At 46.8% G+C, this 16971-nt stretch overlaps 1 protein-coding gene across 1 annotated transcript; it reads right to left on the reverse strand.

Moving 5' to 3' along the window:
* Positions 1-935: 935 nt before the first annotated feature.
* On the reverse strand, positions 936-10291 carry NKX2-8 (NK2 homeobox 8). Its single transcript, XM_078387486.1, has 3 exons — positions 10259-10291; positions 8912-9185; positions 936-3883 (listed from the first exon to the last, which is right to left on the reverse strand). Exons 1-3 carry the CDS (start codon positions 10289-10291, stop codon positions 3300-3302), a joined length of 891 nt encoding a protein of 296 aa, XP_078243612.1. The 3' UTR covers positions 936-3299.
* Between the last annotated feature and the right edge of the window lie 6680 nt (positions 10292-16971).

Below are 16971 nucleotides of genomic sequence, written 5' to 3' on the forward strand. Positions count from 1 at the left end.
GGTCTAATCGCACTCAATGGGACAATATTAAACAGTGTGTGATCCGAACTGGAAAAATTCAAACATCTGGAAGGGAAGAGTGAACAGATGTTTTAAAATAGTAAAATGAAAACAAAATTAAGGTGATTTCTTTCTTCTAATGCTAGTTCTGCCATTGTTACATAAGTATAGGATCCAGTTCTGTGTATATGCTTATTTGGGATTAATTCTTAGCATTGAGTCTGTGGAATTTATTTTTTATTAGATGTGTCTAGAATACTAGAATAAGAATCTGTGAAAACATTTATTTCCAGTTCCCCTTCTCCCACTCCCAGGTTATAGATCTAAGAAACCAGGGAAATGGTAGGATGAGGATTCTAATATACGTGCTTTGATTATAGGGCTTTTGGACTAATATTCTATGCAGCTTTTATTAATCATCAGAATGTGGGGAAAAGTTGGAAGAAAGTTCTGATGAATTCAGTCATTCCACTACTTTCCCAGAGCAGGTTGGTTCCTGCATGATTTAGGGGCAACATACAGTATTTTTTTTCAATGGCATACGGAAGAAACTATTGAAGGATTCCTTTCATAGACCTCCGATACAGCCCTCCAGAATTAATACATTCATTTCTAATAAATCTGGCACAAAACCCAATCAAAGTAAAGGAGGGCTAGGATCAGGACTGGGTGTATTTAATCAAATGATATTTAACTCTCTCTTTTTTTTAAATGGAATTTTTCGAAGGTGTGCCTTCATGTCTTTAAAAAATGTTGCTGCGGCCCAAGATTATGGTGTACAGTACAGTACACCTAACGGTAACTGTAGTTCTTTAAATGGTCTTTCACACCTAACGCTGGAAGAGAAATGGTATCCCGTTATCAAACCAATTACTTGTGAGATAGCTTAGGAGGTGCCGCTGCCTCCCTTTCTCTCGTGGGTCATCGTCACCGTTTCTAGAAATACCGTATTGGTTTCGGAGGAATCCATATGCCCGTCGAGAAATTGTGTTTTGTGTGTTCTCTCGTTGTTGTCTCGATTTATATACCGCCCCGTAGTATTAGAGCACTCTCTGGGCGGTTTACAACACAATTATGGAAGGAACAAATAGTGGATATGTTTTCACTTGTTCTCTGCCCTATCTTTCTCCATTTAGCCCCCAGGGGTCTCCCCACCCTTGCCCAGCAGAGCCCCAGACACGTGTCCACCCTGGACAACCCCGGAGCACTTGCACAGAGGAAAAACAGTTGGTAAAGAACTGCCATGGAGAAAAGAGAGCGGGAAAAGGGTCAAGCATCCTTCTCACACCCACTTGCCTTGTACCGTCGGCGTTTATCTCCCCGTTCCGCACGGAGCTTAAATGCCGTGTGACGGGGACTATGGACCCCTAACGATTTAACGCCCATGGAATGGCCGTCAATGTTAACCCAGGATAACAGGCCACGGGGCTCAAAAAAAAAAAAAATCAGGAAACGAGCCAGCCTGACCTTACATGTCTTGTAGTACTCACTGTCCTCTAGCTGTTTTGAATTAAAACCTCCGAAGCCAACAGAGCCACTGCTGGGAATTGTAGTCCAAACACATCTAGGGAGGCCAAATCAAAGAAGGCTGTTTTGCCAATTTGCCCAGTGGCCCAGATTCCTAGTTACTGCACGTTTCGGGGTGGGTGGGAGGGCTCTCGGGTTCCCCCCCTTTCCCCCTTCCTTACATTCGCCCCTCTCCGCCTATCCATACATCCACGTGCAGTTAACACTTCCTGTATCTGATGCAATAAATGGTCTCTCATCCAGAACTCTGAAGCCTTCATAGGTTTGTTACCCGACAGTCCTATACAGAGGACTCCTTAGAGGCAAATCCCCACTATACAGTATTGAGTTGAACGGGATATACCTCCGAGTAGACCCGTACAGCGGAGGTGGGGAAAGATCTGGCTCTTGCAGGTCTCCTACTCGCATCAGCCACAAGGAGGGATGGTGAAGAACCGTCAATGTCGGGAACGACAGTCCAAGTATATCGGGGGGGGGGGGGCTCGCACCCATGCCCAAAAAGACCACTGAGCCTAGCGATGTTTTTTTTTCCCAATAGTAAAGTTTATTAATCAGTAAGATTAATAGTAAGAAACTTCTATTTAAAAATAAACTATCTCCGATATAAGCAACTCGCCAATTCCTTTCGTTTCGAAGAAAATTCAGCTTTTAAAAAAAAACACCCTACGTTTTCGACTAATTTTCTATTTTTTTTTTTTAAAAGGTCAAAAACAAGAGTTAGAGCAGCGGGACAATCCTTAATACTGGCCTTGGGTAGCTATACTGGGCATTCCTCACCCTCACTACTTAGAACCCCCATTGCATTGTGAGGATTTATTTCCAAAGAAAGAGCGGAGCAAAAGCCACCCCTTCCACACAATTAATCCAGAACAACAACTCTTCCTGGATTCCCATCTCGCAGCCACTCATGAATACCATAAATGCCCACTCCACCCGTTAAGTGCTCCTGCATGGGCAGAAAGCGTTCGTGCGAAGGACAATCGTTGGCATCCTTACCAGACAGAGCAGCTCTGGTTCATGCTGATTTAGAAAGGAAAGCTCTTTCTAAATAAAGAAAGGTTTAGGTGTCTGGCTGTGGAGGCAGAGGCTGGGAGTTCAATCCCCCACAGTGCCCCCCAATGAGTAGAGCCAGCCTGTGTGGCCTTGGGCCAGCTGCACAGCCCCAGGGTGCCCCCAGAAGGAGGGAAAAGCAAACCACTTCTCTCTATCTAGAAATCCCCGAAAAGGGCCACCGTAAGTCGAAATTGACTGGACGGTACACGAGGAAAGCCCGTAAGAGAGTTTACTGTGAGGGCCACTGGGCCTATGTAAGTTCCTAGGCAACTTATATAGGGTTGCATTACCGATCCAGATACAAAGGGGATGGCAAATTGGCCTCGACCTCTCGATTCCTCCAGGGAGGCTCACTCCAGGCAGAGGCCGTCCCGTCAGGGCGCCCTCCGTGTTCCCGCCCGCGACCCCTTGCGAGGTAAATACAACAAGGTGGGGTTGGATTGGGCAGACGCCAGTTCTAGAGGAAAAGGGCTGCCGGGATTTTGTTTTTCTTAAAAGGCTGCAACATGGGACTACTCTTTGACCCTAAAATCGTCCTTTTCCAGCCAGGATCTTGGAAGATGGGGGGGGCGTTGTCTCCAGTTAGAAGTGAGTCCGTCCCAGGTCAGAGGGAGGCCACGGCGTCCCTCCCGCGAAGGCCGGCGGGAAGGGAAGGCAGACCCTTGGCGGTCCGCGCAGCCCCGCTGGTCTCTCCCGGGCGGGTCGCGGGCGTCTTCCTCTCAGCCCCAGTTCCAGGAGACCAGGGCCGGCGGCGCTAAGTGCTGATAGGAAGGGATCAGGCTCAGGGAAGCGGCCGGAGCGAAAGTCGGGCAGGCGGGCAGGCCGAGAGGCGCCTGGACGCCGCCGACGCCATAGTCCTGCGCTAAGGTCGGAGCGCGGCAGCTTTGGCAGGCCTTGCCGTCCCTCACCAGCACCGGCACCACCACGCGGCGCAGGAGGGGCGCCCCCGACCCCGCCGCCGCCCCCGCCGCCCCCGCCGCCGCCCCGGCTTCTGGCCCGGCTCGCTCCCCGGCGCCCTTGGCCCGCTTCATCTTGTAGCGGTGGTTCTGGAACCAGATCTTGACCTGGGTGGGCGTCAGGCGCAGCAAGTGGGCCAGGTGCTCCCGCTCGGGCGCCGAGAGGTAGCGCTGCTGCCGGAAGCGCCGCTCCAGCGCCAGCGTCTGCGCCTTGGAGAAGAGCACCCGCCGCTTCTTCTTCTTGTCCTCCTCCTCTTCCTCCTCCTCCTCCTCCTCCTCCTCGTCCGCCGGGCTCGCCGAAGGGGCCGCCGGGCGCGATCTGCTGGCAGCGCCGCTCTCGGCCGCAGCTGGGGAACAGATGGAAAGAGAGCGCGTGAGAGAAACTGAGGCGGAGTATTGGGGAGATTCCGGTAGGGAGTGAGGCCGGGGGGGGGGGAAGGAGGAAGGAAACGAATGCATGCCGTTCTTCTGGTGTATAGGTAGAGAGAGTCAATGAAGTGCGCCGGATAGATTGAAGGACTAGGAATCAGGAGACCTGGGCCAGCCATGAAAACTCGCTCAGGGGTTGCCCCCCCCCCAAATCACTCCTTAAGTATCTCATGTACCTCAGAAGCCTTAGTGGGGTCGCTGAGTCCGAATCGACTTAACAGCCCACAACAACAACTAAGACCTTTCTTCGGATCTGCAGATGAGCTGTGAACCTTATATGATCAGTTATGTGTACTGTAACGAATGATTCCCAGTGTGGTGTGAGAGGTAGAGCCTAAACTAGGATTTAGGAGATCTGGGTTGGAATCCCCGCTTGACCATGAAACTCATATGGTGGGACAGAGTTCAGCTGGTAAAACTTCTCCTTAAACATCCCTGAAAGCTCTACTAGGGTAGCTAAAGGTCATTTCTAGCTTGATGACACGTAGCACGCGCAACATACTGTACGGACAAATATTGATCGCACTTATTATGTGTTTATTCATATCAACACAAACACACACGAAGTGACCTGATCAAACAAGCCTGCAACAACCATCTCCGGGATTAATCAACATCTAGCCGAGAACATTAATTTGTTATTTACTTATTATGTTTCCCTTCTCTTCCTCTTATGATCTCAAGGCAGTGCCCATGGCTTTCCTCTTACGCACTTTATATTCACAACAACATCGAGAGAAAGTATCATTGGCTCTTGGTTACCCAGTGGGATTCATAACACAAACCTCCTAAAGCCTAATCCAACTAAAACTGCTGTTCAATGTGAATTTTTTATGAAATCGCTCCTAGCTTTTCCCTCTGGTCTTAAATGATGAATGCAAATTGAGGACGTCCTCCCCACCCCTTCCGATTTCTTGTTAAACTCGTGGCCGACGTTCCACTCTGGCCTTTTCAAGCACAACTTGATGGGTTGTGCCCGCCCACAGTCCAGGAGATTGAGGGGGCTAAACTGAACTGCTGAACTGGTCTCCCGGGAGCACAAACAATACGCTCCGGTAAGAAGAACCTTTGGAGATAAAGGGGAGCTGCGAAGGCGACAGGGAAAAAGACGCAGCCCGGACCATCCCTCGGTTGCCTTCAGTCCGAACACGTTTGGGAATCAAGAGAGGTAAGCCCGACAGGTGGGCAGGATCAGCACTGCAGAATATCTTTATATTTGTTTAGATACTGGCACTTCAGTGACTTTAGGTTTCTTTTTTCACCTTTCAGAAATCCCCGGTAAGATTATAATATAATATAATATTTGTAACTGCATGATATAATAATATTGCATTGCAAGTTATACAACATATAAATAAATATTTTAAATTGTATATTTTATTGTATCATATTTGCATATTAAACTCTTATTGCCTCCACGCAAGTAGACAAATCAGCACATATGCTGGTTTCCAGTGAAGCCACTTTGTCACCGCACTATATAGCATAGCCATTAAAAAGATCTACAGATGACTAACTCAAAAGTCAGTTCCGCGGATCTTACTCTCATGTAAGAAGGAAGCCGTGAGGGACTGAAAGATTCCCGAGACGTACCCAGGAGACGAAGGTGGAGCGAATGCAGGAAGACGGTGCAGTCTGCTGACAAGAGAAGCTGGGGGCCGGGGAGTAGGTGTGTGTTTTGGTTCTGACCGCATTCGCGGCTCTACCCCAGGGGATGTGGTCGTTAAATGCTTGAGGAATGTGTTAATGGTAGCAGGGCGTGCTTTGGATTCATGATGTGCGTGTGACATCCTTCCAGAAAGGAACCAATAGTGTTCTCTCTTTCCCAGGAGAAGAAAGACAAGGAAGGCTCCCCCGGCAGTCGGTTCTCGCTTATCTGAGAAGGAATCCGTTACTAACAAAGGAAGGGAAGGAAAAGCAATGGAGGGGGGGTCGACCAGAATCCTTGCTTGGCAGGATCGATCTCTTAAAGAAGGCCCATCAGGCAATTTTTCGGGGAGTGGGCGGGTGGACCAGGTTTACCAAAAAAAAAAAAGCATATTGGCAAGGCGGGCCACTAGAAGCGTGCAATTTTTCGGCTCTCCACAGAGTTACACCTCATCTGTGCGTTTCTATGGGAGTGACTTTGTGAAAGATGGAGGGTTCAGAAAGTAAGCCGTTTCTGCTCATCGCGGGGAAAAGTGGTAAAAAAAATTAAGAATTTGTCCTGAAAAAGTCGGCTGGAAAAGAAGAAGACGGCAGCTTCGAACGCTTTGTTTCCGGACCTAGGTATCAGCGGCCCATTACAGATACAGGAATGTGGCTCGCTTAGAGTGATCAGCCCCCACAGGGTAAATGAAATTAAGCGCGAACGGACTCAAGAGCGAATCTCCCCAGCGAACCCAGGACCCTGTTAAGCCTGAGTACAAGGAGCTGAAATCCTTAGCAGAAAGATCCGGCAGAGGTTGTTGGTTTGGACGTCGACTCGTCTCCTTTCAAGGGCATCCACCCCATTTTCGTGCAAGGTCAACCTCTTACGTTTGTTCATTTTGGGAGTCCCATTGCTTTCCGAACCAACCTGCGTAGGGTGGAGCGGCCGGGCAGCCTGAAGGCTGCTTTCCGAGCAAGGCTTGAAATGCGGCGGGAACAGAAGGGCCCGCCCGGCTTTCAGAAGGTTAGGGAGAAACATTATTTAGTCAAAGTGGAGGGAAGGAGGGAAGATGGTGGGTTGCACTGAGCATCCTCCCCAACCCCCTTCATAATGTGAGCGCCGCGCCAAAGCTCACTGAGCGCGAAAGCGTCCCTTCCGAAACATCGCCCGCGGAGCGCTTTCCCGTGGATTTCACGAGAAGACCCGAGAAGAAGCGGTGGGCGCTGGCCCTCTTGCGCGCACCCACCTGGGCGCCAATCGAGTTCGCTTCAGTGGGATTCACTTCTGATGCTGAGAAGAGCCCCACAAACCTCTCAAGGAAAGAGAGGAGTCGTAGAGTTATTTATACGGATCTAAGCAAGAGTAAGCAGAGAAAACAAACCTATCCATTTTGAAACAAATCAACCCTGAGTGCTCACTGGAAGGACAGATCGCGAAGCTAAGGCTCCAATACTTTGGCCATCTCATGAGAAGAGAGGACACCCTGGAAAAGCCCCTGATGTTGGGAAAGTGTGAGGGCAAAAGGAGAAGGGGATGACAGAGGACGAGATGGCTGGACAGTGTCACCGGGGGCTCCTGTTTATATCAACAGTGTCACCAACATGAATTTGACCCAACACTGGGAGGCAGTGGAAGACAGGAGGGCCTGGCATGCTCTGGTCCACGGGGTCACGAACAGTAGGACCCGACCTAAGGACTAAACAACAACAACAACAACAACAAGCAAGCAAGAGTAAGTCCCTCTGAGTTCAGTGAAAGTAATTCCTACTTAAGTACGTGACGGTCCTGCTCTCAGTTGGATGAGCAGTCACCCCGAGTTCGTACTCAATCTATTCAAACGCTTGGATTTAATCGATTGTGATTCTGATGGAGAGCAATCAAAGATGAACCGATGGATGAACGAGTGGGTGGGTAGGTGGGACCATGTCCTCATAATCAGATATGCAAGAGATTATCCGTTAAGGGCCGTGTTACAAAGTAAAGAGATACTTAGCTAGACATCTTACAGTACTTTAGAACCGCTGTTAAATAGGAAATAAAATAAGTACTGGAGATTAATATTGTTGTGGCAGAAATACGAAAATATCGATTGGTACACGGAAGTATATTTTGTAACTAAAGGAACTGAACCCCTGGAAGAAAATTGCAAAAAAGACGGGAAATACATGCACCAATATATCTGATCTTGTTGCCCACACAAAATAGCATACTCTATGTTATCACTCCAGGTGGTGTTATGTTTTTATGACCTCATAGTCAATTTTTTTCCTCCATAGAAAGGAATAAGTAATGTGAAGTCTCTGTATGTACTGTTTCTTTACTATTATATGCTTTTTTAAGCGAACAATGACTTGGGAAAAAATGGTGCGTTATGCATGTTAATTCAATGGGAATTTGCTTCTAAAAAGTGTGTTTAGCTTACGATGGCTTTTTTTTTTTTTTTTTTTTTTGTTAAAAGGGTAGATAAAGCCAGTAAATCATAATGGAGATTTTTTTTAATTATAAGCAACAAAAAGGCAAAGAAAAACACTAACCGCTGCCATTGCAACATTTGTTTTTAAAAGAGTTGTTAATGCCCTATTGTTTCGGTTTGTAGGAATATCCATTTAAGTATTAATCTTGATGCTATCTCCAGACAACACCTTTATGGAAGCAAATCTAAGCGGCAACAATAGGTAACCTGCCGTGTGAAAGGAACAAAGCGATTCTATAAATTTCAGTGGTGTGCCCAGATATCTGAGGAAATACGCGTCTAATTCTGGACTCGCAATGAGGGAGCCCTATGATGGTGTACCTAAATACATTCCACACATATCCGCACAATGGACTAAATGCAATTGTTGGTCCCAAACAAAGCACACCCACTGTATCAATGAGATTTACTCGATTATTGATTATTAAGTCCCATTCATTTAAAAGAATCTCATCTTGCAGGGACTAAAATTGGGTTTCGCTCAATATATGTCCCTGCCATTTACTTTTCTCTCTCATTGACATCTACACACGGCATTGCTTGTCTGTTTATTAAATGTATTTATTTTTATCTTCCTGCCGAGTGTGCATTCTAGCAATGAGACGATTCAGTTCCTTTTCTCTCTCCATCCAGCATCTTCGCCCAGTCTCTCGCCAAGAAAGAATGGGATTCAGCTACCTGTTCTCTTTCATTTCATTCCGTTACTCTTTCGTTTTCGTTACTCCGTCTCCTGTTCCACAGCAGTCCGGCGGTCGCCTCTGGCTTTTGTGCCCCCTTTCCCTGAGGCATCTCTCAGGTCTTAGCCCCACTCGCGCCCCCCACCCCCGTCCGCCGCCCACTTACACAGATAGTGGCTTCGCTCGGTTTCCATCCATTCTTGGAATAGCGGGCCGGAGCCGCCGCCGCCGCCGCCGCCGCCGTTGTAGCTTGGGGTCTGCTGGGACTCCTGGCTGCCGCCGTGGCCTTCGGATTCGGGTAAATCCAAAAGGCTCCTCACGGTGAAGCTGATCCTCCCCATGGACGTCATGCCAGGGAGATGCCCGCCGCCGGCAGCCACCGGGGGCTGGGAGTGAGTGCGTGCGTGGCGTGGGCGCCTTCGAAGCCGGCCGGAGGGAAGCTATTGGAGGGGGCCCGGGCGGTGGCTTGGGCCGGGAAAGCTCTTCTCAGCTTCCATTCCGCGGGGAGATTAGTGTCGCTTACTGCCGGGGGCTCCTGTTTATATCAACAGGCCTCCCTACCGTAAACACAGGCGTCTTTCAAACCGTCCCTGTCTGTGTGATGCTAAGTACCTGAATTAGTCAAGTGCTTAGGCTCTAATGGAAGTGAGGGCAACCTCCTCCTTCTCCCCCCCCCGTGACACAGCCACCCAGCCACCCCCTTATCCCCCTTCCTCACTCCCAGAGAATCAGCCCCCACCCCACCCCTCCGCGAAGACCAGCAGGAAGCGGCCTTCAGTATTACGGATTCTGTCTGATTGGGCCCAAGTGGGGACAGATAATGGTAATTGTGAGCCGTGAATAACATCTTGGGTGGTATTTGGGGGGGGGGGACCCACTGCCGCCCTCGCCAGCCCCTCCGCCCTTCTCTGCTTAAGCACACAAAGTGAATCCTCCTTGCACGAACATCCGCAGAGCTTGTCCGGGACTCGCTCCCGGCTCCGATCCCCCACCCCCACCCCCACCCCCGAGCTCGTTCTCGTCACGGAGATGCAGGAATGTATCCATTGTATGTTTTCTTCTCCATGTTTGAAAACCACTTGGGGTGCAAAACGGCTTCAAGTAGCCAGCGTCCATTCTCCTTCTCTCCCTCTCCCTCTCTCATTTTAAACGCCTGTAACGCCTTTTCTTCACACATCAAACATTTGGGTTTCCAATGACTTCTCCGCATTCTCGCCGCCCCCCTCCCCGCGCCCTTCTTTCCTGTTCGTTTTGGAGGAGACTTTCTCTCGCGGTGGCCTGAATAGGCTTTGCGGGAAAGTAAGTCCTATCAGAATGGATATGGATCGATTTCTGACTTCCGGCTCGTGAAGCGAGTTGGCAGCTCGATCAAAAATAAAATTAAAAAAATCTTAGGCTCACAGTAAAGCCCACTGAATTCGGAGGGACTTGTTTCCGAAGAAGGTCGTGCTGCAAAAGACATTGCCGTCCATGGGCCGTCCTGATCGTTCTGTCTCCTGGTGGGAGACGTTACCATTTCTTCCAGAATCTCAGCCGGCCAGTTCATGCTTAATTAGAAACATTCGTCCTGCGGAAACCGGTGTGTGTGTGTGTGTGGGCGCGCACACAGACTGCAGTGATGAAGGTAAAGGCAAACAGACTGTAAAGCGACATGAACCCTCATGGTGCCGGCGAGGTTCGCTTTTGGCCGGCTTTCTGACAGGAAGTGGAGAAATCCCTCCTGGGGGCCCTCCAACATAACCCCAGGTGAGAACGAAACCGGGGTATCTTACAGTATTAATTTCCTCCAGAAGCAGCCCTTCATGCCTCTTCTCTCCATATTACACGAAGACACGATCCTTTCACGGCAGAAAATCAGCTCAGAACAGCAGGTCAGGCTAGCTTCGCTGAAAATCTGATGCACCTGCAGTCTGGATGAGAAAAGCTGCATCCAGAGAAAGACATCCCCAGTTGCTTTTATTCCTTTGGAATAAGCAGGTGGGTGGGTGGGTGCAGGGACCAAAAACCCCCACAGCTGCCTTTTGGTTAATATCCGAGGGCTGGATTCCAGGCAGGGCGCAAGCGACTGCTCTCCAGAGGGCTTGCTCCTCTCCAAGAGGAAGACGGAGTTTGAGCACTAGGCAGGGCGCGGCAGAGGCCGGTGGTTCGGGCACAATTTAAAAAAAAAAACGGTTGGGTTACATTTCTCCTCAGATATGAGGGTAAAATGGACAAGAGAGAAGAGAAAGGAAAGAAGGTCCTTAAAACTGGTTAAAAGAAGATAGGCAAAAGCTAGATTCTAAACTCTAGAAGGGATGTATCAGCACATTAGAACGGAACGATTAAGGAATATTTCAATAGGCGCTCAGGGGATAGACCGGAAAAGTCTCACCTTCGGCTTAAGCCCGGCTCTGGCCTGGCCTCCAACAAAATGGTTGCTTGCTGATTCAGCTAGAACGCATACAAAAGGGAGCACCCATTTCTGCCAAATGATGTGAGTTATTGGGGGCAAGGCGAGGAAATTGTTTCATGAAGATTCGACCTGGTCCTTCGCCCTACATGTTGTGTCCAGGCTTCTCGGCCAGAACGGCGTGGCCGCCTCGTGTTTTCTGACACACGGAGTGTGGCCAGGACGGGATGCTTCCGAACAGTGTTGCACGAACTAGTGACTCCTCGGGAGGATGCGGACTCTCCCAGTGGTCCCGCTGAGACAGATATCCATCCCCACCAGCAGCTGGCAGACGTCTGCCCCTTCATCTCTGGGCAAGAGCTTCCTTCCAGAGATAAGGGCTAGATTGTCAACAACGCTGTGATTCTCACCGATCACTTTTTGTTTGTTTGTTTTTCTGCAGGAGGAGAAATTGGGAAGAGATCGGATCTCTTAAATGAACAATATAATTAACCAAGAAGTAAGTGATTACAGATGTTTTCTACCTTCATCTAAGGTGAATGGTTTGGGGGAACGCCCTGTAAAGAGTCCCCCAACTCTATATAGCCCGGTTTCGGGAGAACTAATCTCCACGCATCCTTTCTCATTGAGAAACTAGGGTACAGGCCTAGGAGTGATTTTTATTTATTTATTTATTTATTAGTATAAAGTCCGAGCGAAATGAATGGAACACACCTACTGCAGTCTCAAAAGAAGAAATAAATTGTGCCTTGCACCCAATCAAGTCAAGGTGTTTATTACTCAAAGTAACGTTTGGGCAGGGCGAAATTAGGCAATCCCACAAATGCTAATACCCGGCATTAAAAACACAGTGACAGCAAATTAAATAGCTAATATTTTATCTGTTATCTTTTACCCATCCACTCGAGCATAAGGTAGGGTCGGCCTTCATTGATGTCTGAAGTTCCATTGGAATCGAGAGGGATGCTTTAAGCACCAAGGAACAGAACAATGATCACATGAGAATATAGGTCTGAGTGTGTTTAGCGTTTATTAATGTCATTGGGCTGTAGTATCGAAACAAACGAGTTTTCACCCACTGTAACCCATTGTCAGTACAGACGGAAATTTACTTGGGTTCCCTTGTCTTCGGATCAGCAGTTTTTCCCTGTTCCAGCCATGCCAGTGAAAAAAGCTGAGTTTCACAGTGTCAAGTCTGGAACTAAAGTACATTAGATCAGTGGCCCCTACACTTGCTTAACTCTTCCAGGGTATTGGCCTCAACTGGCTTGATGAAGGGAACGCTGGAACAATTGACAAAGCTGGAAAGAGGACTTTGCAAGGTAGGCAGTTCTCCGGAAACTTCGTCCCTCCGTCCTCTGTGGACAACAGCAAGCCTTCCACAGATTACAGCCATTGAGAGCTGGCATTCGTTAGCAGGCCTGCAGCCAAGACGTACGGAAACCTCATTAAACAAACACAGCGTTCAGGGAAATGCCTTCATGATCTGAGACGGTACAAGTTCAGAGATCTCCTCCTTCATGCAATTGATTTCAGGGGGGTTATCGAAATCCTGTTGTAGCCTTCAGCGCCGTTCAAACGTAAGGGATTCTGACTTGAGTTTTAATAGGCTTTCAGTTTTCAAACGTAGGATTCTGGCTTGAGTTTTAATAGGCTTTCAGCTGAACAAGTCAGAAACCCATTTATGATGTGTCTTGTGTTAGAGGAAGAATTGTAAGTGGCTGGCAGAAGGAATTAGGATAGAAGCTTGATCACCCCCATATGTATCCTGTTGTATTATAAGAACAGTTAGCTATTTTTCCAGTGAACCTTGGAGGATGAATATCCAGTAGTTTGTTGTTATGTGCCCCAAACTCACTCCCGATTTATGCGCCCCTAACATGATTTTTCATTTATGTATGTCTGATGTTCAAGGAGTGGTTCACCATTGCCATCCTTCAGTGAATTTCCGTGTCCCAGCAGGGATTTGAACCTAGGTCTCCTAGGCCGTAATACTCTAGCCCCTGCACCACGGTGGCCCCCATGTTATTAATGACATGCACTATATTATTTCATGATTTTATTGTTTGTTTTGATTATTTCTCTTTTTCTATATGTAAGCTGCTGTAGGGGGTCTAGTCAACTGGTAGTACAGTATACAGTATACATATTTTAAGCATAGAAATAGATAGATCAATTGATCTGTTGACCCATAGGCAGGCAGACAGATAGATCACCGGCTGCATGTAGAAAGTAGTAGGTAAGGGAAAGCCTTTGTCTTGCTGTTGTTGGCATCCCTATGGAAAGACCATGTGCTAGTGTTCACATTGCACAGACTCCTGAGTGAGAGATAATGAGATATCTTAGCTGCCTGCATCCACTGCAGATATAGACTAGGATGCATAATGTTGTTCAAGGCAAGTTTCTCTTTGACCCAGTTTACACAAACAATGGACTGAGGGATAAGACTGCATCTAGGCCATTACATACTGCAGCTGGGGCCTCTTAGGACAGAATGCTCCTTCAATCAAAAGAAATAAATAAAGGAGAAAGTGGTTTCCAAATTGAAGTCCCAGTTATTGTTGAAGAAGAGTTCTCATGAGCCCTGACCATTGAAAGTGCCGGCTGGGACTTCTGGGAGTTGACATCCAAGGATATCTGGAGACCCAAGATTGGGAATTGTGGGCCTCAGTCTTTCAGGCATCATCTCTTTGCACCTCTTTATCCCAAATTGCCAAAATGGGATTAGAAAATTGATGTCAATAAAGTTATTCTCTCCTTTTCTGTATCTGACCTCTGTTCCCTCCTTTTTTATTTCTGTAATCAGGAGACCTCTTCTCCTTCAACTATTTCCCCCCAGTACATACTTCTTTTAGCTAGAAATTGGGTTCAGGTTTTTCTGTCTGAAGTGTAAAGTTCTCAGTTGTTAGATTTTATTTAACTGCTTCATATATTTTTGTGATCTTCAGTGGCACCAACTACCCATCTATTTACACTGATCTAATTCTGTTACAAAGGGACGTGGTGGCGCTCGGAGTCCCAGCTCCCGCCAACCTAGCAGATTCGAAAGCATGTAAATGCAAGTAGATTAATAGGGACCACCTCGGTGGGAAGGTAACAGCGTTCCGTGTCTAAGTCGCACTGGCCATGTGACCACAAAAGATTGTTTTCGGACAAAACGCTGGCTCTACGGCTTGGAAACGGGGATGAGCACCGCCCCCTAGAGTCGAACACAAATGGACAAAAATGGTCAAGGGGAATCTTTACCTTTACCTTTAATTCTGTTACACAACAGCAATTTCTCTCTTAAAAGAGAAGAGTTTTCCATCTTTTTCGTCCCTTCCTGCAGACTAAAGTGGTACACTGATTTATACTGTGGTCAGTGGGCCTCATTTTCCTGACAACAAACACTTGAAGGGACTTCTTTACAGCATCTCTATTATTTAGCTAGAGCTTGAGAGATAAGGAGGTGCCTCAGGAGAGTAACTGCTACTGCTACTACTGCCACCACCAACTTAGGAACATTATACTTAGTCAGACCATTGGTCCATCCATCCCATTATTTTCGCCTGAACGGACTCTCTGGAGTTTTTGGCCAAATTATTTTCCAGCTTTACCTTAAAAAAAAAAAAAAAAAGTGACACCAGATTTCTGATGTTGTCTTATCCAAGTATTTGCCTGGCATGGCATTGGTGAGATACCAGACAAGCTCAGGACTCTTCAGGATAGTATGGGGACCAGCTTGATGTTACATGTATTTATTGAGTGTGATTTATTTGTAACTAAGTCTGTCCCTGTTGTGCTGAATGATAAATGAAACACACACACACACACACACACACACACACACACACACACACACACACACACACACACACACACACACACACACACACACACACACACACACACACACACACACTGCTGAGGTGGAAGATGCAGAAATAAGGAATTGCATGCAAAAGATGAGAAAAAGTGGCCAGGTGTATTAGAAAGAAAAGGGATGCCTGCTCTCCAAAGTCAGTTTTAGAGAATGAGTGAGTAGTGAGAAAGCAGTGGGAAAGGCCAGGACAATGGATCAGGAGATAAAGTGAAGCTAGGCTGATTCAGGAAATGCTTGACAAAAGAAGAGGTCTTGAGGAGGTCCTTCATGAGAGAGGCAACCTTACAAAAGGGGGGAGGTGAGGTTCTTCCAGGCAGCTTAAATGAAGGGGAGGGACTGGGCAAAGAAGACAAAGAGTGAAGGTAGAGGAGAAATGGGAAAGAAGTAGTTAGGTTTTATTCATCCATAACCCTACTCAACTGAATTAAATCTGATGGGATCTAGTGAAAGATGCATCCTTAAATCTGTGTATTTCAAGGAATAGATGCATCAGCACAGGAAAGAGACTAAACCAAGTTGCTACTCCTATTCTCAACTAGAATATTCTCAGTGTCTAAAATCCAGTAGTGCAGAACTAGAGAATGCCCACTGAACCAGTGGAATTTATAGATGAATTGACTCACCAAATTCCCACTAACTCAATGAGCCTACTTTGATTGTGACTTACTACTGGATTTCAGATGTTGAATCAGTTAGATTTACACAAGCATTGTCTTGCCACTTGACAACTAATTCAATGGTTCAGGTACCCAGTGTGGTGTAGTGGATAGAGTGACAGACTATGACTCTGGTGACCAGGATTCAAATCCTCACTTGATCATGGAAACTCACTGGTAAACACTCCTTAAATATTTCACTTACTTTGAAAGCCCTGTTAGAGTCACTATACGTTGGTTCCAACTTGATGGCACACAACTATCTCAGTGGATGTACACTTATTAGGATCAGCAACTGGATTTAGACCTGTGAGCACAATTCTGACTACATTTCTTCAGAGGTAAATCTTATTGTCTTCAAACTGGGTACCTCTTCAGGTAAGTGTGAAATTCCAGTTGGAGCTTACATCCAAGTAAACTTCATAGATGTAAAGAAGTAGCTTCTCTTTCTCTTTTGCAAATATTTTTTCGAAAATTGGTTTTATTGCAGCTAAAATATAGAAAAAAGAAAGCAATGAGGCAAAATAAAAACACACAAAAGGACAAAAATACCCACAAACAAAAGACCTTTACACACCTCTGTCTTTCACAGAGATTATAAAGGTGGTCTATGATAGTACATCAGAAGTAATCAGAGGCCTCTGAACTCTTTGCACAGATGTCTTCTTAAATGAAGTCTTTAGAGCTGCTTTCTAGAATAGTAACGATGTGATGAAAACCAACATATGCATGGCACTTCTACAGCTTTTCACAATCTAGGGTTTAAAATCTGTCTAGATCTCTCATGGATTTATATTTTAAAAAATAGAAAGGGGCCTATTCCATTAAAGCAGATCCCCAATGTTTTGTGGAATCTGGAACCCAAAACCTCCCTTTGTCATTAACTTTAATAAGAGTAACAGCTTAGCCTGTTGCGGGGGGGGGGGGGGCAACAAGAAGTCTGTGGCACCTTGAAATCCGATGCATGTTGTCTGGCATAGCCTTGCCTGGATTTTAGTTCTTTTCATCAGAGGCATCTGAAAAACTCGGCTAGTCTTTAAAATGTACATGTCTTTAAAATGCCATAAAAGTCTGTGTTGTTTCTTCTGTCATTAGACAGTGGGCATTTTGGCGACCTCTGAGTATAAAGGGTCCACTGCAAATTTTAGGTCACCTCAGAGGAGGAGTGGAGCCTTTTCCAAAGACCAAGAAGGTGAACACCCTGCAACCTACCTGGTACCCCCCTTTGATCATAAATCACAGTCCTATAATAATTTGTTAATGAGAATTCAGATAGATAGATAGATACAGTGGACCCTCTACTTACGGAATTAATCCGT

Source organism: Pogona vitticeps, chromosome 1 (genome assembly GCF_051106095.1).
Source record: "Pogona vitticeps strain Pit_001003342236 chromosome 1, PviZW2.1, whole genome shotgun sequence".
NCBI classification, from domain to species: domain Eukaryota; kingdom Metazoa; phylum Chordata; class Lepidosauria; order Squamata; family Agamidae; genus Pogona; species Pogona vitticeps.